Raw genomic sequence first — 24,822 nt, 5'->3', positions numbered from 1 at the left:
GGTGATGCTTGCTTCCAGGAATGAATTTGGGAGTATTGCTTCCCTTTCAATTTCACTGAAGGGTTTTAAACAGTAGTGGCAGCAGTTCCTCTCTAAATGTCTTGTAGAATTCAGCAGTGAAGCCATCAGGGCCTGGACTTTTCTTAGTTGATAAGCTTTTAATTACATTTTCAATTTCATTGGTTGATATTGGGTTGTTCAGAATTTTTAGGTCTTCTTCGTTCAACTTTGGTAATTCATATGTATCTAGGAATCTGTCCATTTCTTCTGTGTTGTCCATCTTATTGGAGTATAGGTTCTGGAAGTAGGTATTGATGATCCTCTGGATTTCTGCTGGTTCTGTTGTAATTTCACCCTTTTCATTCCTAATTGCATGGATTTGGGCCTTTTCTTTCCTTTTTCTGATAAGGTTGGCTAAGGGTTTGTGAATTTTGCTTATTCTTTCGAAGAACCAACTCTTGGCTTCATTGATTTTTTGTATTCTTTTCTTAGTCTCCACTGCATTGATTTCTGCCCTGATCTTTAAAATTTCCTCCTTTCTATGGGCTTTGGGTTTGTCCTGCTCTTCTTTTTCTAGAAGCTTGAGGTTCAGCATCATGTTAATTGGGCTTGTTCTGTTTTCCTAATATGAGTGTTCACTGCTATGAATTTCCCTCGTAAGACTGCTTTCACTGTGTCCCATAGATTCTGATATGTTATATTATCATTTCATTGAAGGAACTGTCTGATTTCTTCTTTAATTTCCTCTGTGACCCATTGGTTATTCAGAAGTGTGTTGTTCAATTTCCATTTGTTTATGAAATTTTTGCAGTTTCTTTTGCTATTGATCTCCAGTGTCATCACACTATGGTCTGATAATATACAGGGGATAACTTCAACTCCTTTGCACTTACTTAAACATGTTCTATGAGCAAGTATGTGGTCTATTTTGGAGAAGACCTGTGTGCAGCTGAAAAGAATGTGTATTCTGATTTTGTGGGGTTGAACACTCTGTAAACATCTGTTAAGTTCATTTGTTTAGGAGTTCAATTGAGTTCTAGTATTTCATTCATTAGTTTTTGTCTGGGTCATCTACTTGTGACAGTGGGTTATTGAGGTCCCCCATTACTATTGTATTAGTGCATATATGACTTTCCATGTCCGTTAGTATTTGTTTTATATAGTTGGGTGCACTAGCATTTGGTGCATATATATTTATGATTGTCATGTCTTCCTTTTGGATTGTTCCCTTTACAAGGATGTAGTGTCCTTCTTTGTCTCTCTTAATCAGCTTTGGTTTGAAATCCACTTGATCTGCAAAGAGGATAGCTACTCTTGCTTTTTTTCGAGTTCCCGTTGCATGGAGTATTGTTTTCCACCCTTTAACTTTCAGTCCATGAGTTTCTTTTTGAATTAAGTGTGTTTCTTGTGTGCAGCATATTATTGGATTTTGCTTCCTGACCCATTCTGCCAGTCTATTTCTTTTGATTGGTGAATTGAGACCATGAACATTGATGGTTATAACTGACGCGTGTTGACTTATCATTGTCATGACTTTTTCTTTTTGTTGGATTCTCCCCCCTTACATTTAATTTCTTATTGTGCCTGATGGATTCATTCTGTTGTACTTCCTCATTGTGTTTTCCTAGAATATTGTCTAAAATTTTTTGGAGTGCTGGTTTGGTATTCATGAAGTTCCTAAGGTGCTCTTTGTCATGAAAGTATCTTATTTCTCCATCAGTTTTGAAAGATAGTTTTGCAGGGTACATCAGTCTGGGTTGGAGGCTGTTTTCCATTAGGGATTGGAATACATCATTCTACGCTCTTCTTGCCTTGATGGTTTGTGTTGAGAAGTCTGCTGTGGTTCTGATGGGCTTTCCTTTGTATGTGATTTGTTTTTTTTCTCTGTGGAACTTTGTTCTTCTGTTGGGTTTGTGGAATCTTAACAATTATCCTATGTGTAGATTTGTTTTGATCAGGGCTAGTTTGAGTCCTATATGCCTCACTTACCTGTATGTCAAGTTCTTTTTCCCTACTTGGGAACTTTTCTGCCATTACTTCCGTGAACAGTTTTTTTATGTCATCTGCACTCTCTCCTGTTTCTTCGTGGACTCCAGTCAGTCTTGTTATTCTTCTTTCCATCGTCTAACAGCTGCTGGATTGATTTCTTGTGGTCCCTTACAATTTTAAAGCAGTTTTTCTTTTCCTGGTCACTAATTGCAATCTTATCTTCTATATCTGAAACTTTGTCCTCACATTGGCTCATTCTGCTGTGTAGACTTTCAATGGAGTTTTTAATCTGGAAATCTGTTTTCATCTGTTTTATGGATTCCATTTGTTTCCTATGTTGGGAATCCATCATGTTCCTGAGCTCCTCTCAAGATTTATTAATCATGTCTTGTACTATGAGGACAATCTCTCCTGTTATCTGAGAAATTATTTCTGATTTCATTTTTTCCAGATCCTCTTGTTGCCAGTTCAGGGAGTCCTGGTGGTTGAGTATCAGAGTCTTCCATCTCATTTCCCTTTGGCATTGCTGTAGGTGATCTGGAAGTCTGGTTTTGAGACTTGTTTATGTGTCTTCTCATTTTGATGGGGAGGGGAGGGAGGGGTGTTTGCTGTTGGTGTCTGTGTGGCTCATCTCCTCTGCGCCTGTTGTTAAGTGATGTATGACAATTTCCAAACCATTAGGTGACACTTGGAATTTTTTTAAAGTATTATTTAAAAGTATAAAATATTATTATAAGGAGTATTATTAGAATTAATACACTGCCCAAAACCTCCTTTCCATTTTGTTTGATGTAGCTTGAAAAAGGGTTGGCACCTAGTTTCTTCTGTACTGGCTGATGAAAGAAAGCTAGGAGTTGAATAGAGAAGAGGGTGCCATCCATGTACCACTCCATTCCCTATTCTTTAGAGTCCCTGTGTCTTTGAATGATAATAGTCTTTGTAGGAAATAAGCTATTGGATGTTGATGGAAAGTCAGAAGTTTCAAGAGCCCAATACTTCCTACTCCCAGTACTCATAAAATGAAAACTATTTTTTTTCTTGTGGAGAATGACTGCTAAGAAGTAAAGAAGGTATATCTTCTGTACAAAATTAAAAACCTGTTATCAGGAAGGTACTGTTGACATAGAGCTAGCCTTGTTTTTGAGAGCCTTGTTCGTTATCTTGTGCATACTACAGTTGAGTAGCAGAGTGACTAGATTTGATGAGATCATGGACTGCTTTTCTGTAAAATGTCTTAGATCTTTGGTAAACAGTATACAGTATGAAGTGCTGTTGTAATAAGATGAACCCCCAAATTAATGAGTTCAGATATTTGTTCTTACCTACTGAAAACCCACTCTTTTTTTTTTTTGAGCAACCAGTATCTACAGGGAGCATAATGATGCTATTGAACTATTGTGTAATCCTGATGTACATTCTGATTCTTCAAAGGAAAATTAACTTTAAATTGGTACATACAATTTATGTCTTGATGATTGACAAATCAAGAGGAAAACTTACTGGTTAAGTAGGTCAGTGAACTAGAATTCTTCTTTTCCATAATTTATCTAGATGGAAGTTTACTAAGTGTTAGAGTCATTTATTTGTGTCTTATAATTTAAAATGTTTTAGTTTTCTTGTTAAGAAAAATAAATTTTCTTGATTACAGAGTTCCCCAGTTTATTTTGTGTTTTCTGAAACTTGACCTATTTATTTTTCAGGAATTGGTGATTGTGTGTTTTCTATAAAAGTAGTTTTGAAAACAGCCAATGTCTTTATATAAACTCCTAATAGATTTCAAATACTATATTTAAAGGCACATAATTCCTGTTAAGGTGATTTAGTAGGTTTAGTATATAAGGTCCTAGCATGAGTCCTTAACCGCATTAAGAATGTCTCTTGAGCTGAAACTGGAGCCCTCGCTGAGACAGAAGCTATGTTAATCTGGCCTCAATGAAGCTCCATTGATTGTCTGAGAAGAGGAAAATTTGTAACGACCACTTCACTTAGTGCTTATAGGAAGCTTTGTTATTACTAATATTTGTTAAGATACTAATTTGTGAAATATATAACTCCTCACTGTTTTTAACCTTATGCTCCCAATTTCTGCAAAAGGATAAGAGGAATTTACTGAACTTCATTTATTTTTAAATCAGAAAGTCAGAGCTCTTTAATAATGACATTTTAATCCCGTTATATACATGAACTCCCTTATGCGTTTTAATACCACTGCCCTAGCAGTTACTGAAAAAATTTTAATGCTACTGCATTAATGTAGTGCTTATCTAAATGACCAGTTTATATTACCTTTTAGTTTAATTTTCAAATTATTTTAAGCAAAAAGTAAATGACTATCAGTAAAACAAGAGATTGAGTCTTTTTGTTTTTCAGAATCTTTCTTTGTAAATTACCTTAGTATAAATACTGTAATGTATTTTAACTATATGTCTTGCATAGAAGAAATTTCTATTTTTATTTTAATGTAATACAAGTAAATATTAATAAAGAATATATAAAAATCACTCCTCTATGAAAAACTAAAACACAATTTCATAACAGAATAACTAGAGGATAAACAATAGTTTATAAACATTGTGGATCATGATCTAGAAGGATGGCCAAAATGTTATTCAGAGTACAAATCAAAGACAAAAAAGACAGTCTCTTACAAAGAAGAAGCAAACAAAAGAACAAAAGGACAAAACTTTCTTTTTTTGTATATCTTTTTATTGGTACATTTTAGGTGTACAATATAATGACATTCATCATTGGAGATATGCACCTTAACATACTCTCTTGGTTCTTATTTTTTTCTCTTTCCCCTGCCCTCCCTTCAACCCCTCCATCCCTCCCTATGTACAAAGACTTTGTTTCCATTTTTTCATTTTCTCATATTAATTCCATTCCCTTCTTTCCTTTCCCCTACCCCTCCCACTTCCCCCTCTCCTTTGCCCCTTTTCTTCGTATTTCACATTATCTGTTATACCTTTTACCCCGTATTTACACTTTGTTTGTCACAATAGAGAAACTATTCAGTATTTACACATGTGTGTCCTGTTTCTTTCACTTAAGAGTATCACCTCAATGTGCATCCATTTAGCAATAAATGTCTCTAATTTCTCATTTTTGATGGCTGAGTAGTACTCCATTTTATTTAAAAAACCACATTTTTTTGATCCAGTCTCCAGTTAATGGGCATTTGGGCTGTTTCCAAGTTTGAGCTATTACAAACTGTGCTGCTATGAACATGGGTGCACATATATCACTGTGGTGTGATTCTTTTAATTCTTTGGGGAAGATACCCAGTAGTGGAATAGCAGGGTCAAATGGGGCTTCCAGTCCTAGTTCTTTGAGGTATTTCCATACTGATATCCACAATGGTTGCACCAGTCTGCACTTCCACCATCAGTGGAGAGCAGTATTCTTCTTTCCCCACAGCTCTGCCAGCATTTGTTATTGGTTGATTTCATGATAGCAGCCATTCTTTCTGGAGTGAGGTGGAATCTCAGCGTTGTTTTCATTTGCATCTCTTGAATGACCAGTGATGTTGAACATTTTTTCATATGTTTATTTGCCATGTCTACTTCTTTGTCTGAAAAAAGTCTGTTTTTTTCAGATGCCCATTTTTAGATTGGGTCTTTAAATTTGGGAGGTCTGATTTTTTTAAGTTCTTTATAGATTTGAGATAGTAGACCTTTGTCTGAGGGACCGCTGGTGAAAATTTTTTCCCACATTGTGGGTTGTCTCTTCGCACTGCTGGTGGTTTCTCTTGCTGTGCAGAAGCTTTTTAATAAGAAGAAATCCCACTTGTTGATTGTGCTAGTTCACGGGCAATGGAGATTTTGTTCATAAAATCTTTTCCTACCCCAATGTCTTCAAGAGTTCTACCTAACCTCTGTTCCAGCCAGTTCAGTGTTTCTCTTTTAATAGTTAGATCTTTAATCCACTTCGATTTTAGTTTAGTGCATGGTGAGAGATATAGGTCCAGTTTTAATCTTTGGCAAGCTGAAGCCCAATTTTTCCAGCACCATTTATTAAAGAGGCTATCTTTCCTCCAGTGAGAGTGTTTGGCTCCTTTGTCAAAGATGAAGTGGCTGAGTGTGTCTGGAGTTGTTTCTGCATCTTCTAATCTGATCCACTGGTCTTCAGGTCTGTTTCTTTGCCAGTACCATGCTGTTTTTATCACAGTAGCTTTGTAGTATAGTTGCAGGTTAGGGGTTGTAATTCCCCCTGCCATGTCTCTGTTACCTAGAATTGCTTTTGCTATTCTTGGTCTATTCTTGTTCCAAATGAATTTTTGGATTGTTTTCTCAAAGTCTGTGAAGTATGCTGCTGGGATTTCAATTGAGATTGAATTGAATCTATATAACAATTTTGGAACTGTAGCCATTTTCACTGTGTTCATCCTTCCTACCCAGGAGCAGGGGATGTCTTTCCATTTTCTGATGTCATCTTCAATCTCTCTTTTCAGAGTGCTATAGTTTTCAGAGAAGAACTCTTTGATTTCTTTCGCTAGGTTGATTCCTAGGTATTTGTTTTTTGGATGCTATTGTGAAAGGAATTCTTTTTCCTATTTCTCTCTCAGTGACTCTGTTGTTCGTGTAGAGGAAAGCTATTGATTTTTGTGTGTTGACCTTGTATCCAGCTACTTGACTGAATTTGGTTATTAAGTCTAGAAGACTTTTGGTGGAGTTCTTGGGGACTTCTATGTAGAGTATCATATTATCTTCAAATAATGACAATTTGACTTCTTCTTTTCCTATCTTTATTCCTTTTATTTCTTTCAATTGCTGTGGCTAATGTTTCCAAAACTATATTGAACAGGAGTGGTGATAGTGGACATCCTTGTCTTGTGCCTGATTTTAGAGTGAAGGATTTCAGTTTTTGACCATTTAGTATGATATTGGCTGTTGGTTTTTCAGAGATGGCTTTAATTGGATTGAGGTAGAGACTGTCTATTCCGATTTTTTGTAGGGTTTTTAATCATAAATGCATGTTGGATTTTGTCAAATGCTTTTTCTGCATCTATTGAGATGATCATATTGTTTTTGTCCCTGACTCTATTGATATAGTGTATTACAATGATTGATTTGCATATGTTGAACCATCCCAACATCCCTGGGATGAATCCCACCTGGTCAGGGTGTATGATCTTCTTGATGATCTTCTACATTCTGTTTGCCAGTATCTTATTGAGGATTTTTGTATCTATGTTCATTAGTGAGATTGGCCTATAGTTCTCTTTTTCAGTTGGGTCTTTCTCTGCTTTGGGGATCAAGGTGATGTTTGCTTCCAGAAATGATTTTGGGAGTATTGCTTCCCTTTCACTTTCGTTAAAAAGTTTAAACAGTAGTAGCAGTAGTTCCTCTCTAACTGTCTTATAGAATTCAGCAGTGAAGCCATCAGGACCTGGGCTTTTCTTAGTTGCTAAGTTTTTAATTACGTCTCCATTGGGCCAGGCAAATAAGATCCCATCCTTACTATAGGTATAAACTTTGCAGTTTTTCCCAGATTCCCTTGTAAATACTGTGCTTTCTGTAAAGTGTGCTGGGCCATTCACCATGTACAGTACTTCTGATCCTCGGAAGTCTGTAGAGGCTTCAGCCTATAGTTGACTGGCTCCAAGGCAGGGTAGCATGGCAGAGATACATGGCAAAAGAGAAACAGTCCATGGCAAGGCAAGCAGGATGCAGCCCAAAACTTTCTTTTCTTTTTAGTACTGGGGATCGAACTCCGGTCCTTGCGCTTGCAAGGCAGGCGGCGTAAAACTTTCTTTTCAATGAACAAAGAGAAACTAGTAGTATAATTGAAACAAATCAGCATATATTTTAAAATATTTTTGAAACAACAGAATAGACCAAGAGGAAAGAATCTAAGAATTGGTTCACCAGGAGGCCCTGTGTCCACTGGGTCCACACAGGGAGAGGGGTTTGGTGTTGGTGAATGGGCTGAATTCTAGCCGGCTTCTGGAGGCAGCAGTGCCATTTTGTAGTTCATCCACCCAGAGGGAGTGATGTTTCTAGTTTGCACAAAGGAGTCTTAGAATGCTAGTTACACTTCCCTGTTCACAGGTTTAGGTGTTGTGCCAGTGCCCAGTCTGACCCGTTGGTGGGGAATGCCTTATTCCTGTGTGGTGTAAGATGTCTCTGGGTGCTGGAGAGAGAAGCCAAGGCATGCGTTTGCTGACTCTGAAGCGTGAATGTTTTAATGGCTTAAAATGTAGATGTGATTTTTGTTATTTATTTTTCAGCATTTGAAAGTGCAGGTTCAAGCTTCAATCTGAGTCCCAATCGAGCATTTTGTTTATCAGTTTTATGCCTTTGGGCAGCAGTCTTAATTTCTCTAAATATTCATTCTTCATTTTTGTTTTTTTTTTTATGGGGGATCAAACTCAGGACCTTGCGCTTGCCAGGCAGGCGTGGTGCCACTGAGCTACATCCTTGGCTCCCATTCTTCATTTTTAAATGGAGGTAATGATACTTTGTGTCTCACAGAATCATTGTAATAATTAAATGAGTAAGTGTAGTCCACATATAAGCATCATACTGAACATGACAGGTATTCAACCTGTGTCAGCTTTCCTTGTTATAGTCACATAGTACATGGGCTATCTTTTATTGTCATAATGTCTACCCATTCAGTTTCAGTTCCTCTTGATCTGCTTGGTTTTTGTTTGAGACAGTCTTATTAGTTTGGGTTGACCTTAAACTTGCTATGTACCCCATACTGGCCTTGAACTTCTAATCCTTCTGTCTTAGCCTCCCAAATGCCGGAATTACATGCATGCATCACTATATCAGCTTCATTTTCTCTTATCCATTGAATTGTTTGCATTGTCGCCTTTCTTCTGGATTGTTGCAATGACTTCCTGTGCTTTCTCTCCACTCCCAGTTGAGAAAGATCCTATAGATGGCTGTGACTTTCTGAGTAAGGTGGATGTATTAGTTACTTTTCTCTTGTTGCTGACATAAAATACCCGACACCCAAATTTAGAGGGGAAAGGGTTTATTTGGCTTACTGTTTGTGGAGGTTTCAGTCCATATTTGACTGGCTCCAAGGCAGGATGGCAGAGGGGCAACAACAGTTCATGGCAGGGGAAGACAGCAAAAGCAACAAGAGAACCTTAACAGTGTCTTTCTGTGCTTTTTATCTTATCCAGACTACTGGGTTTGGGTGGTGACAAACCAGTCAGTCATGTGTAGTGGTTTAGTAATCACAGGCCCTTAATCCTAGCATCACACACTCTAGATTCAGCCACCTTCAAAATAGCACCACCTCATTCCCATGAGGCTTTGGGGGGGACATCTAAACACAAGCCATAACAGTGGATATAATAAAAAACTGTCTGTCGAAATTAAGGACAAGCCAGGTGTGGTGATGCACACCTGTAATCCCAGTGCTCAGCGCTCAGGAAACTGAGGCAGGAAGATTGTCACAAGTTGAGGCCAACCTGAACTACACAGTGAGACCCTATCTCAAAGTAAATAAATAATAAACAAAAAGGAAATGAAGGAGGACAGAAGTAGGTCTGGGGACTAGAACATCCCTTGTTTCATCAGAAAACATGAATTTGAATCAGGTTCCTTCACTATCATTTTAGATTTTTTTTTATAATAGTGTTCTATAACCAGAATGAGGAGTAGAGAAAGTAGATGGAAGTTTGTGAGTGTGTGGACAGGAAAGAGGACAAGGACTTGAGGAGCGTCAGATGGCGATGGCTGGCCACCACTTCTGGGACCTGAAGCCAGGCAGTTAGCCTACACTGGGGATAGCAGGGTGAGAACACAGGGAGAGAAAAAGACAAGGGAAGATGAAGAGTAGGCTCACTTTCAAGGGGAGAATGGATAAAAAGGGTGTTATATTCATACACAGAAGACGAAAGATTGAATGAACTTGAGCTAATGCTAAGCAGGAATAGCAAGTTGCAGAAGAATACTACTTACATAAGATTTACAAAAACATGTAAAGCAATTCTAATTATTTCCAATCTTTGCTGGAACCCCTACTTGTCACTGTTTTAGTCAACATTCTGACAAGTTTTATTTCTCTTTGCTTCCAACTCATGACAGATTAGAAAGAGCAAATTAAATTACCTTGTTGGTAAAAAATGACCCATTATTGAAGTTGGAAGAGACACAGAACTACTAGATTTGACACAAACAAGGATAAAATGACATAATTTAGTTAAAATTAGTGTAGGATAAGCAGTCTTATAGCTAAACAGCAATATTAAGGCAACATTTGATAGCTGATGTTCATGATTAAGACCTTTTTCACCATTAAAGGTCAATTTAAAATTTTTGTTTGTTTGCAGCACTGTGAATTAAACCCAGGGCCTCATGCATGCTAGGCAAGTTCTCAGTCATGGAGGTACATCCCCAGTCCATTTTAAATTTTTCTTTTATTTTCAGATAGGGTCTTACTAAGGTTGCCCAGGCTGACCTTGAACTTGTAATCCTTTTGTCTAAGCCTGGTTGTCACTTTAAATTTTATTTGGCACTGGTTATGTGATTATTTTAAGATTTTCATGAAAATGGTTATCTCTTTTTAAAAAAAATACTGGGAAAAGAAATGTTTCATTGTCCTTGGACTACTTTCTTATGTGGAGTACTTCATATTTGTTGGAGTAAAGAATTATTATAGTGAAAAATAGAGGTGATAGCTTGTAAGCCAAATGACAACATAATGTAGCTAGCATGTACAAGGAAGGCCCTGGGTTTGAGCCCTTGCACCATAAAATAATACAGAATAACAACTGGATGATTGTTGCTTATAACACACTTTTTTTTAAAACAGATTGTTTAACAAACAACAGTGAAGAATTATCAAACACTACAGTATCTTTCCTCAACCTGTTTAATCAAACCTTGACCTGCTTTGAGAGTAATCTTCAGGTATTTTAAATATATTTGAAATGAAAATGCTATTTTGTACAAATGTATAATGTATTTCTGAGTTTTTATAGCATTAATTGATGGTATTTGTGCACACTTGTGATGTAGTGGAATTAGTACACCTGTATTTCTTTTGAGTTCTTCTAGTTATAAATCATTAAAACTTCAGTTCTCTCACTTAAAAGTAGGGATAGTAATGTCTACCCTGCCTTCATTACTTTGTAGTGAATATCTGATAAGATAATGAATGTGGAAACATTAACTGAGACATGCAGTTATTTAATTAAAACACAGTGATGTACCTGGACTTTGTTTATGTAATAAAGTATTTTGCAGTGCAGTATGATTCTGTCTATGGGAAGCTTACTCTTTGGCTCAATATTTTAAAAATATATTTCATGTACTTTAAAAGGCACTGTTTAGTAAGATAACTTTGAGTATTGAATTATGATATTAGGGTAGTCTTTAAGAATCCTCCTTACAGATTTTTGTTGTCTCCATCTCTGATCTTTGAATTTTGGCATTGGAACTTAATGGGAAATTTTTGGTTTTAGACTAGTGTTTTAAGAGATGTATTTGAAGGAAATTAGCACTTTCAATGTGATGTTAGTTGCACAATTGTTCCTAGTTTTTTATTGTTTTTCTTTTGTCAAGAAAAAATTTTAATTTTAATTAGATTCATCCATTTCTTAAATGGCCTGGGGTATTTGTGACACATTAAAAAGGCTTTTTCCACACAGTGATTATTTTAAAATTTGTTTTAGTACTTCTGTAGCTCCACTTTTTGCATTTAAACTTTTTTTTTTTTTTTTTGAGACAGGGTTTTGCTATATAGTCAGGCTGGGCTTAAACTCATTATGTAGCCCAGGCTAACCTCGAACTCACGGCAATCCTCTTGCCTCAGCCTCCCAAGTGCTGGGATTACAGGTGTGTACCACCATATCTGGCAATTTAAACATGTTTTTATCTTAAATTTTTTTTGTTTTTTGTTTTTTGTTTTTTTGGTACCGGGGGATCAAACTCGGGACCTTGTGCTTGCGAGGCAGGTGGCAGAATCACTGAGCTAAATCCCTGGCCCCCTTATCTTAAAAATTTTAAGAAATATATTTGTTGTTGTTGTTTTTGGTGCCAGGACTGAACTTAGGACCTTGTGCTTGTGAAGCAGGCAGTGGCACCACTGAGCTAAATCCCCAGCCCTAAGAAATACATTTGAATCTGTAGTTCTCTTTCAGTTTATAAGATTAAAGAGTATCTACTTATTCTTTCCTAAATCAAGATAGAATTCCATACTCATAATTAATTGAAATAATCTGAAACCTCAAATCTAGATTTTTGTTAAATTAGGAGTATTATATCTAATTTATAAATTCTTTCTAAAAAATATTTTGTTTTTTTTTTGGTACCAGGGATCAAACTTGGGTCCTTGCGCTTGCGGAGCAGGCAGCAGAACCACTGAGCTAAATCCCAGGCCCTCTAAAAATTTTTTTTCTTTTTTTCTTTCTTTTCTTTCTTTCTTTCTTTCTTTCTTTCTTTTTTTTTTTTTTTTGCAGAGCTAGGAATTGAACCCAGGGCCTGCTGCATACTAGGCAAGCACTTTACCATTGAGTTAATGTCTTTTCTCCATGCCACATGGTAAAGAAGAAAGTAAACAAAAAGCAAAGTTATAATCTTGTTCTTAAAAAGACAGGTGTCAATCTAAAAGTATAAAAAAATTGAGATTGCTAACTTACTAATTTATATGATAACTCTACCCATTTGTAGGCTATCCAATTCTTTTTAGTATTTGTCCCTTTTTGTTGACTAGAAAGGCCTGGATTCTGAGCCTTGTGACAAGAGAATTTCATGGGGGCACAGTTTTGGTGCCTTTTCTCTTCCCATTATAAAAGTCCTGCCTCAGTCAGAGTAATTTTGATGAAGTCAGCACTGGCAGGGGCATATTTTATTTATTCAGCGAGAATAGGATAGAGAAGTGCAGATAAGTAATGATGAGATAACAAGATATTTGGTATTTTCATATTGGTGGTTTGGCACATAAGCTAGTATTATCTTCATTTAACAATGGCTGGTACAGTGGTTTTCAAAATTTCAGGACACCTTAGAAAGTGCCAAATATTTTGCCATGTGCTTCACATACCAGGCCTCTAACCCTTAGCAACTATACCACAGGTATCTTGCCCAACATCACAGCTCAGCACATTAGCACCCCATATTGTCTCCTGTCCTGGGAGGGCAAATGTCAGTAGTTTACATTACAGAGATGTATATAGTGTTTATTCTTTGGATTACATCTGCCTTTATCATTTTAGGGGAGCACACACAGTCTTCTACCACCCAAAAATTACTCAGAGGTGTGCAGAAGCTGCCGTGAAAATTACAAAAATCTAAGTAATCTGTACAGTGAAATGCAAAAAATGAATGAACGTGAGAATAAGGCTGAACCTGGAACACATTTATGTATTGATGTGGAAGATGCAGTAAGTACTTTCCTGATGAGATGAATATTTTGCAGTATCATTGAATGTACCCTCAGTACTATCTCAGAGCTACATTGAAGTCTGCATATGTTGTCTTCACTCAGAAATAACTATAGTAGTTATAAAATAGTAAGGTTTTTAGAATATTCTGGTCTAGAAAATAAAATGAAAATTAATCAGGCACTTCATAAGATGTGGGCATTGTTATGTGTTTACATTTCAATTTCTTGTGCACTTGTTAAAGAAGTTTCTAGGTTTTACTATAATGTGTTTCAGAAGCTATTGTTCAGTAACTTCCTATGACATTATTTCTTTACATCTATTACAATCTGACAGTATTTATTCATTTATAGGATGTCTCCACTCACTAAAATATAAGCCACACGAGGACAAGGAGCTAATCTTTTTTGTTCATCATTCAGTATGTAGGATGTCTGGCATATAGTGAGTTTTTAATATATGTATTGATTGAATTGTCAAAAGCTTTTTCTCTTTATAGCCGGCCTTTACATGGGTTACCACTAGATGGCGATCATGCCTTTTTAGGCCCTGATGCTCAGAATTGAGGGATTAGAGGAAACAAATTGGCTCAAAATAGAGAATTAGAAATCAAATTAATAAGATTATAAGTTGAGAATGATGAGTGTGAGTTATTATAGCAGCTCAGAGAAACTGTAGTGGGCCAGTAACATTCAGGATGGTAAAAAGCATTTAAAATAGCTATACCATGGACTTTTGTTTCTAGTGCTCTATTACTGTTGCCTAGAATAGTATTTAGTTTGTAGTAGGCTCTCAATAAATAAGTAATATTTAAGGAAGGAACTACATTCCTACTCGTGTAAGTTCTCTGTTTGAAAGGTATGAATGATTGACATTCTGGTATACTTTGGTCAGTATTTAAATATAAACAGTGACTAATTATTAATCAGTATATTTCCCTGGCAAAAGAAATTGTCCTTAACCTTCAGTATATTTAGTTTAAATTCTGAGTACCTGTTTGGACATTAACAAAATATTACAAGAAACTGAAGTCAAGTTAAATACAAAATAGAATAATACCATTTGTTCTTCCCAGATGAACATTACTCGAAAACTTTGGAGTCGAACTTTCAACTGTTGGGTCCCTTGCAGTGACACAGTGCCTGTAATTGCTGTTTCTGTGTTCATCCTCTTTCTCCCTGTTGTCTTCTACCTTAGTAGCTTTCTTCACTCAGAACAAAAGAAACGCAAACTCATTCTACGTAAGTGTTTTTTATAGTTATTCATTTGTTTAGATAACAGCCTGTATTTAAAAGATTTGAAGTATATTAGCCTAAAATGGCTCTCTGCTTTACATTTTACAATTATGCTTAATAATGGAAGAGATGTGTGATAATTTTGCAAGTATAGATAACTAAAAATCAAAGGACAGCATCTTTCAGATGATTAACTGAATTAGATTAATTCTAGATTTGCCCTAGAGTAAGTTTGGCAGCAGCAAAGGAGTAGTGATGGGGCATTGTGGTCCTGGCATGTCAGTAGTAGACAGAGATGAAGACAGCTCTTTCGGGAGTCACAATAGAACCACCTACAGTGCAGGTGACAGAAAATACTATAGCTAACGTGCCATTTGATTTTTTTCTGGAATAATTTTTTTTTTCTCAGTACTGGGAATTGAACGCAGGGCCTTCACACTGAGCTACATCCCCAGCCATTTTTATTTTTTTATTTTGAGACAGGGTTTGCTAAATTGCTAAGTTGTCCAGGCTGGGCTTGAACTTACAATCCTTCTGTCTCAGCCTCCTGAGTTCTGAGATTACAGATGTGTGTCATGGTGCCTGGCCAGATTAATTTTTTAAATGCAGACTTTACCATGTCCCTCTCCCACTTGGAACCCTTCATGTGTTCCTGTTGTACCTGGAACCAAGCTTTCTTCCAGAGTGCTCCCTCTAAGCACTCTAAGCTCCCTCTGAGCTGTACATGGTCCCATCTCCATCTGTTTTTCTGACTCATCACACCTCTTCCTATTTGTTCTACTGTGGGCATGGCTTTTTTTCTGTTTACTCCACTCCCTGTCCAAGGCCCTGCCCACTTTCCTAACCTGCTCCTGGTCATCTAGGCCTCAGCTTGAAGGTTTCTTGCTCAGAGATCTTTTAGCCTTCCCTCAATCCAAGAATATACCCTTTCCTTCATTCTTATGTATCTTTAATGGTGTTCAATCACTAAGCTAATGTAAGTTAAATAATTTCTTTCCATATGTATACCTTTCATTTTCTTTCTCTTGCTTGTGTTTCACTCACTGAATTGAGGCGTGATGTTGAATAAGACCAAGTATCCTTGTCTCATTCAAGATCTTAGGAGAAATGTTTTAGGTTTCATAATTAAGTGTAATGATTGCTGTAAAATCTTTGTAGATATCTTTTATGAGATTGAGGAAGTTTTCACTGAATTCTTTTAAGAAGAATTTGGATTAGAGTCTAGCTTAGACTTTTAAATACATATTTTTTTGTCTTTTTCTCCCCCCCCCACCTTTTTTCTGGTTCCAGGGATCAAACCCAGAGCCTAGCACTAAATATGTAATTTTATTATTATGCTTTATAGCACTTATATTTTCTAAGTAATTTACTTTCACCTATATTACATATTTAAGATTGTGATGTTTAAGAAGATGCTTAAACATCACAACGATGCTATGTTTTATGTATGATGCATATTTTATTTGTACTGCTTATAACAAAATAATTGCATAGTTTCAAAGTGATTTTTTTTGGGGGGTGGGGGAAAGCTTAGGTTTTATCTCTTAGAAGACTGGATCTATTCAAACCAGGTGTGGTGGCACCTGCCTGTAATCCTAGCACTCGGGAGGCTGAGGCAAGGAAGATTGTAAGTTCAAGGCCAGCTGTATTATATAGTGAGTTCAAGGCCAACCTGTACTACAAAGCTAGACTATCTCAAAAAAGAAAAACAGAAAAAAGATTGGATCTATTCAGACAAATACTATAGTTTTCATAGGGATAATAAATAATGTTGGTTAGAGAATTAAATTTAAAATGTAATACTTTTGTTTTATCTAGCCAAACGTCTAAAGTCTAGTACCAGTTTTGCAAACATTCAAGAAAATTCAAAGTGAAACCTACAAAATGGAGACTCAACATCATATCACATGGCTAAGTTGTAGAAGACACAACTTGGTCAGAAAGAAGAAAACTGATCTGACAAGTCAAGTTCTTAAGAAATGGAAGGAATTGCTTATTTTTCAATAATTTTTAACTTTTCTTTATCTTTCCACCCCCTCTTTAAGGAATTGGGTTTATTAATTTCCAAACATAGTTGTCTATTTTTTGTTACAATAACAAAAGATATACGAAAAACCTTGATTTTGTCGACATATTATTACTACTTGAGACTTTTTTTATCTCCTTATTAATGTAAGTACCTCAAGTAGAAAAGTTTTTGAAGACTAACATTTAAAACTTAATGTTATACAGAGAGCCAAAGAGCCTTGGTGGCCTTTCTAATGGAGGTCCCGAGATTTCCTGCCCACGTGGCCAGTTTGTTAGGGCCATGAGGAAAACACAAACGGAATTTGGCAATCACAGTAATTCATTATGAGAAGCCCTCCTTTTGCTGTCACCCCCAATCTCATCATTTATCCAAACCACCAACACTGCCTTACCACCTACATAGTATGATTTAGCCTCTTGCCTTGGGGCATGATCTGCACCTACCCCTTATAATTATTGGAATTCAGAAAATATGCTTTAGGAAAATTATGTGATTTTAGGCACTAATTCCTAATAAGTATTTCATTCAATCAAGTAAAGTAACTTTTATTGCCACAGTGGAACCAAACAGTATTTCCTTGGTAGAGCAGGATGCAGTTATATGCACTTATGGACGTGTATATACAATGTCACATTGTTCAATATACCCTGTGCCTCTGTTGTGCTAAAATTTAAACTATTTCTTTAACTCCATGCTACTATCATTTAATCACAACAGCAGCACAATGACATAGGTAAAGAAACTGGAGCTTACAAGTGGCTGTACCTGCCCAGGTCGCGTAGCTACTGAGACAGCTGGCATCTGCATCTAAACTGTGGTGCCAAGGTCACATTCCTAACACTGTAAACCCTCCTGCCTCTTGTAAAATAGGTCCCAGGATAACTGCTATAGATGACCATACAAGTTCCATTACTCATCTTAAATATAACAATCTGGCATGTCTTTGGTAAAGAAATTGATGAGTACTCTTCGCCCTGTGTTACCCCTTCTCATTCCAATAAATGGTATCATAGGGCAAGGAGGCAACTTACACAGAAGAGAGATCCCACTCTGATGGATTATTTTTCCTTTCAGAAAGGCTTGGCTTCTTCGTCCTTTCGACTATTTCTTCTCCAGGTGATTCTGAGTCATCTTTAGTTCTGCAAGTAATAAGCATTGTTTTTGGATATTTTTAACCAATGATAATGTGCTATAATTATTTGGTGAGTTTTACTGTATCATTCAAGAGGTTCAGGAATATCTGTTTTGCTATCTAAGACTCAAAGTTCTATCACCAATTTTATAAGAATTTAAAAATATTTATGTAGAAAGTTAGAATATTAACCAAATACACAAAAGGGGAAATTTACAAAGAACATATAAAAATTAGTCTCACCACTCATAATTAACCAATGTCATTACTGGCATTTAACACATATATGCATGTATTTAACTGTACATTAAAAATATGGATACATTTCTTCATCTTTGTACTTTATTTGAAATATAGTAAATTTTTTCTCATTGTTAAATATTCTACCACATTGTTTTTGGTATTCTATTTAACTCTGGTCTCTAAAATTTTTGATTAGTGTTAATTTGGGATAAAAATTAAAGTGTCATTTCTGTTTCTCTAAAAAAAAAAACACTTAATGTTATAACAAAGTCTTTGAAAAAGAAATATACTTGCTAAAAGGTAGCAAAGGTGTACTCTTTTTAAAATGAATCCAAAGATTCATTTAAATCACTCCCTGTTGTAGTATTACTATTACGGATATATTTAATATGTCATATATATGATAATATATAACTCAATGTGTAGTTTCCTTAATGTTTTTGAAACCACTGATTATAAACATCCTTAACAATTTTTAGAAGTGGTAAGCCACATTACATTTATCTTTGTAAAAAGATTTATGGTAACTGGTTTCTTACTTGACTTTTGTAAATAGTATGTTACATCTTATCTTTGCCTTTATTTCATAAGCAATTTGAACTCACTGGACTGCTTTGTCATATTTAGGGCAAGATAGATTCTTTTTATACCAGGGATTTGCATTGTGAATTATATTAAATTATTTGGCAATTTATAATTTATTATTACTTTAAATCAAATGTAATATTATCAAACTGTATTTAAATTGTGGTTTTTTAATGAAAAATTACTCTTGGGATCCATGGGGATTTTTGGAGAGGGGAGAAAGGAGGAATAAACAAGTTTAAGGTTCAGAAAATGGGGCTATGAGGGGCTGCTCAATAGCAGACAGTTGAATGGTTTGTGTTAGAGGCCTGCATCAGATGATAGGCACACAGCAGCAGTAGTTAGATTAAGGTGATGCTTAGTTTTTCTCAGTTCTGTAAATCAGATAAAATCCATGTGACTGAAATGAAGTCACATCCTCACTCTCAGAAAACCAGTTCTATTTTGGAATACATGTATCAGCCTTTAAAACTATGCTTTGCTTTAGAATTGTTCACAATTTTATTTCTCAGGGTTTTAGAGTTGAGGATTTCATTTCATTCCTTTTTGCTTTCTTGGTAGAAATAGGCTTTGTTTTAAATGTTGAGAATATGAAGGCTCCTCTGTATAGTTTGGTTAAATAGTAAGAGAATTTAAAAAAAAAATAGTAAGAATTTGAGTCTCTTCATAGACTGTAAAGTGTTCTTTAGAGGTACTGGAGGATGTTTTTATGTTTACTGTGTGCATGGAGAAGGCTTACCCTTGGGTATATGACATATCCAAAGCTGTTACAGTTTCTCTGATCTGCTGTGATCCATTTAAAATGTGCTGCAGTTTGTTCTGTTGATACTGTTCCTGCTGCTAGTACTAACAGCGCTGTCTGGATTTGACACATGTGGTTGAGGATCATTGAAAGCAATCTTCATTAATGCAGATAAAATGAGTTTACACATGAAAAGTTAGAAAGATGATATGTTTGAGTCAGAAAGTAGTGACTTGAGCACCTTTTAGTATTATGTTTGTAAAAACCATTGCTTTTGAATATAAAACTAATAAGCACTTTAAAAAGGAAAAGACAGCCTTTATTGCTTTTCTGGTGGGGTCATTGCTTTTTAGTAGTTACATCAGCAGTAATAGATTTCAAAAATAAGTATTAAATGCTGCACTAAAGTTCATAAATACTTCATTTTATAGTCCTATCAAAAAATTCTTTGCATAGTTCTGAATTCTGAGACACATCATGTCTGTGTATGCACAAGAATATCTTTAAATTTTTTGACACTTTAAAATAAAGGAACTTAAAGAAATTGGAATGATGTATGGATTGATTTTTATTTACTTTTTGAAAACTTCGAATGTAACATCACATCTCAGTTTTTCAAATATTGAGTTCAAATGTTCATCTCAAGATTTTACTGCAAATAAAATGTACTTTTGGATTATCTTTTGTTGGATTTGAGAAATAAACATAACATCAGATATTTTAAAGTGTAACTCTTTAAATCAGTGAATAACACCAGAGTTTAGTTGGTAAATATTACTTCTATTGGGACCGGTATTTTCTGATTTTTTTTCCTGATGTTTCATGGATGGAATGACTGTACTTTTTACTGTAAAATACTCCTTATGAAGTGAAATGTTTTCAGGTAATGATGTTGTAGTTAGGCTTATATTCATGTCAAAGACTAGACCTCTGTAGCAATGGCTTTTGAGAACAAAATTACTATTGAACTATGTAACAATTTTAAATGAGAAGAACTGTGTTCCAACTACCTGTATTTCCTGAACTAGAAGAAACCTTCGAGATCATCTGGTCACAGAACCCTGGAGCTAGGTGGATCCCTAGAGACCACCTGATCCAAATGGATGCTTCTACAAACCTCAAGTGTCAGAAAATAGAGCTGCAAGGTGCTGCTCATTTGCAGGCAGTTGAATGGTTCATGTTGAAGGCATGAATCAGATAATATCCACACAGTAAGCAGTTAGATTAAGGTGATGCTCAGTTCTCCTCTATTTTCTTAACTGGAGAAACAGAACGTCTTTATAATAGCCATTTTTTGATAGTCAACTCCAAAATTGAGACTTGAGATGCCTATTTGAATGGGTTTTTGTTGTTGTTATTGTTGTTGTTGTTGGAGACTGGGTCTCACTATGTAGTTCAACTCATTATGGCACCCAGGCTGGCCTTGAACTTGTGGCAGTCCTCCCACCTGAGCCTCCTGAGTGCTGGGATTATAGGTGTGTACCACCATGCCTGGCTTCAAATTGTTTTTCTGCGGTACCTTGTGGTGTCTTGGCATGCTTTGCCACTATTCATTCAGGTCTAGTCTTTGCTCCAACCCAGTATCTCAATTAGAAGTACCATGAAATAGGTGTGGTTCAGTCAAACAGCACCTAAAAATAACCATCACAGGATTCTTGGAGTCAAAACGTGTTATTTGTGAAGAAAGAAGTCCAAGTAACATTGGAAATTAGGATTCATGTTGAAATAATTAAGGTACTACTGAAAGAAAAGTAAAAGGTGTAATTACCAGATGAAACGAAGAGGGAATTATCTGCGTAACACAATCAAGAAAAGGACATGATAACATAGAACACACAGGACAAATGGTGAGATGGTAGATTTAAACCCAAATATCAGTAAATAGTAAAAAGAGGGAGGGAGTGAAGGAGTTAAGCCTGTATCTTCTTGATACCAGACTTGATGGACATGGCACAAAAAGGAAAGTGAATAAATTTGACCTAAAAATATGGAGGCAAGCTGGGCATGGTGGCCCAGGCCTATAATCCCATCACTCGGGAGCTGAAGCAGGAGGATTGGTGTGAGTTTGAGGCCACCATAGGCTGTTAGTGAGTTCGAGGCAGACCCTGTCTTAAAAAAACAAAAAAAATTTTGATCCCCGGTACCAAAAAACCCCAAAAAAACAAAAAACAACAAAAAAGAAAATATAAAAATTCCAAATACAATATTTGTGAACTCATTTCATCAGTGTGCTAAAAGAATAGCATACCTTGAACAAGTTAGAGTACATTCTAGGAATTAAGAGTACTAATAAATTTGTGTAGTTGAGGTATCCTTTAGTTACATAGCCATCAGGTGTCATTTGTCCCTTTAAGACTCTATAAACCTTGTTGGAGCCCTGATTTTGCACAGCCATAGGATTGTGACCCTTGAGGATAAATAGAATTTCTGCAAATCTGACCTTGTACTTTGCCACTTGAGTTGTCATCTAGAAAGCTATCTACTCTCTAGAGGTTACTTTTCATTATAGCTACTTCCCTAGAATGCTGCTGCAGAAATTATAAAGAAAAAACTCATAGATTTGTCTATGTAAAAATAAAATAGTTCCATCATCTTTTAAACATTTTTTTTTTTTTGTACTGGGGATCAAACTCAGGTCCTTGCACTTATGCAGCAGGCAGCAAAACCACTGAGCTAAATCCCCGGCCTTCCATCATCTTTTAAAAATGAGTAACCAAAGAGGCAGCTAGATATTTTGTGCCTCCTGAAGTGCACACTAAAAAATGAATAATCAGTTGGGAGAAGTAATATGCAACATACATGACAAAGAATTCATCTTAATCTACAGTGTGCTTTAAATTAATGAGATAATTTTAATTTATAAAATTTAAGGAATAAAATTAATTAGAAGTAAATTAGTCTCAGAAAAATCAGCAAAGGAAAAGACAGAATTCTAAAAGTTAGTGGCGATATGAATAGGTATTCAATAAACTATTAATGAGCCACACAATTAGAAAATTCATAGCTACATGATGAAACTATATTCTTTTGAATGGGTTGGCAGATATTAAGAGGAATGGTAATATCTGGTGTTGAGAATAATCACTTCTGTAATAGTGCAAATGAATACAAATTTTTCAGAAGGGATTTTCTTTGGGGGGGGAGGGGTACTGGAGATTGCACCTGTGGCCCTCACACTGTGGCCCTCCTTTTTGTTGTTGTTGTTGTTATTATTATTATTAATTTTGATAGAGTCTTCATAAGTAGCTAAGTTGCCTAAGCTCGGCCTGAAGTCCTTCTGTCTTAGTCTCTCAGAGTGCAGAGAGGAAATTTTCTTTACTATTTCCTTAAGCTTAGTTCCTGAAAGCAGACTGACAGTCAAATGGGCATTGGCAAAAGCTTTTGTTGCTCTTAAGTTGGGTTGAAGGTACATTCTCTCTTGTTGCTGTTTGTTTTGTTTTATTCCAGTACTGGGGCTCAAATCCAGGGCCTTATCATTGAGTTACATTGCCAGCCCTTTTTAAGGGACTAAGTTTGCTAGTCTTGCTAAATCACTAAGTTTCCCAGACTGGATTTGAACTTTTGATCCTCCTGCATCAGCCTGTTAGAGTGCTGGGATTACAGGCATTTTCCACCATGTCCTGCTGACGGTACATTCTGACTCAGATCTAGTTCTACTCCTCCCGTGATCCCTTGATGTCTTTTTAGATCTTTTTTTTTTTGGTACTAGGGATTGAACTTGGATCCTTGCGCTTGCGAGGCAGGTGGCGGAACCACTGAGGTAAATCTCCGGCCCCCCTTGATGTCTTTTTTTTTTTTTTTGGTACCGGAAATTGAACTTGGGTCCTTGCGCTTGCGCAGCAGGCGGTGAAACCACTGAGCTAAATCCCCCGGACCCCTTGATGTCTTTTATGATTCTACTTCTGTCCTTAACCTTTCTCTCTCTTTTTTTTGTACTGGAGATGGAACTCAAAACCTTGTGCTTGCAAGGCAGGCACAGTGCCACTGAGCTAAATCCCCGGCCCTCTTTTCTTTTCTTTTTTCGTGTCTTACCTTTCCTTTCCTTTTTCTTTTCTTTCCTTTCCTTTTCCTTTTCCTTCCTTGTTCCTCCCTTCTTCCTTCCTAGTGCAGAGGAACTGGGGATTGAACCTGGGGCCATCACTCTGAACTACATACCAGGCTGTTTTAATTTTTATTTTGAGATGAAGTCTTGCTAAGTCACTAAATTGCCCAGGTTGGGATTGAACATTCTATCCTCCTGACTCAGCCTCCCACAGTGCTGGGATTATAGGTATGCACCATCACCCCTGGTTTCTCCTTTGTCATTTACACCAGTAGTTCAATGGTCTTGAAGTCCAGAATACTATTTCTTGTTTGTTTTTTTGTTTTTGGTACTGGGGATCAAACTTGGGACCTTGCGCTTGCGTGGCAGGCACTGGAACCGCTGAGCTAAATCCCTGTTCCTGGAAAACTATTTCTTTGAAAACATGACAAAATATATTCCTGAGCTACGTTGTGTTATGTTGTAAGGTATCCCCGTAGCAGGCTTATATAAAGGGATGTTTCAGCCTTGAAGAAAAGTCCTTCAGCAGTATGAAGAGTACACAGTAAGGGGTAAAAAGACAGCTACTTCGTGGAAAGTGAGACACGCTATCTCACATTCAGCTCCAGGTAAGCCCCACAGGTTCCAGGCTGGAGCCAGTGCCAGGCTCATGGACTGCTACCCTAACACTAGCACCCCAGATCATGAATGCTAGTGTTAGATCAGGCTTGAAAAGTACCAACTTAAAGCAGATAGTTGAAAAACACTACCATTTTGCCCATAACTGGTTTAATTCCTCTTTCCTCTTCAGTAATCCCACACATTACCTACTTATTTGCTGTAATGAACATGCCATTCAGCTGAAATAAGATTAACTGCTTAAACCGAGGCATTACAGGGAGAGAACTTTAATGCCGCTTTGTGTTCCACTGGAAGGTCTAGCAGTTAAACGATATGGTGTTGTCGTTTCTTCCTTTGTAATCAAGATAGTTTCACTTAGGATTAGGCTCCCCAGCCGATTCTCCTGATGGAATAGTTGAAGCAGCAAATTCATGTGTCTGGGTTACAGCCTGGCAGCATAACAACGCTCGGCATCCAACCTGTTGGCCTCATCAGCACTCCAATTGCGCTGCTTTGTGAAGCCCCCTCTGCTCGAACGGTGATGGAAATCACACCTGCTGTCAGACTATGGCAGGAAAATGGAAAAGGGGCTCAGGCATGCATCTGGAAAATAGCACTATGATGCCCCAGATGGGAGCAGGGTCCAGAAAATTAACCCACGTTCCCCAGAGCGAGCGAACATTTGCCTGTTCTCTGCGTCAAGGTCAAATCCTGCTTCTTCAGTGGAGCTTTTTGGACTGTCCCAGCCTCACTCATCTCTCTTTTCTTCAAGCACTAATTATAATTATACTTCTCCGTACATTACTTAAGGCTGATTATTTGTTGATTTGTGTGATTTATATCATTGTTCTGTATGAGCTAATGCTGTCTCTCCAGTT

General features: G+C 36.6%; 1 protein-coding gene across 1 annotated transcript in view; it reads left to right on the top strand.

The window, feature by feature from the left end:
- Ostm1 (osteoclastogenesis associated transmembrane protein 1) overlaps window positions 1-19,852 on the top strand; it is a 35,378-nt gene extending 15,526 nt beyond the window's left edge. The window contains exons 3-6 of the mRNA XM_004855427.4: window positions 10,765-10,862; window positions 13,169-13,336; window positions 14,412-14,577; window positions 16,390-19,852. Of these exons, the coding sequence (XP_004855484.1) occupies window positions 10,765-10,862; window positions 13,169-13,336; window positions 14,412-14,577; window positions 16,390-16,445 (488 nt within the window). The 3' untranslated portion in view covers window positions 16,446-19,852. The remainder of the gene's footprint in view (window positions 1-10,764; window positions 10,863-13,168; window positions 13,337-14,411; window positions 14,578-16,389) is intronic.
- The last annotated feature ends 4,970 nt before the right edge of the window (window positions 19,853-24,822 follow it).

Source organism: Heterocephalus glaber, unplaced genomic scaffold (genome assembly GCF_053883595.1).
Source record: "Heterocephalus glaber isolate CG9 unplaced genomic scaffold, H.glaber_assembly_v1.0 deba00000942, whole genome shotgun sequence".
NCBI classification, from domain to species: Eukaryota; Metazoa; Chordata; class Mammalia; order Rodentia; family Bathyergidae; genus Heterocephalus; species Heterocephalus glaber.
This window is presented reverse-complemented; position numbering and strand designations above follow the sequence as displayed.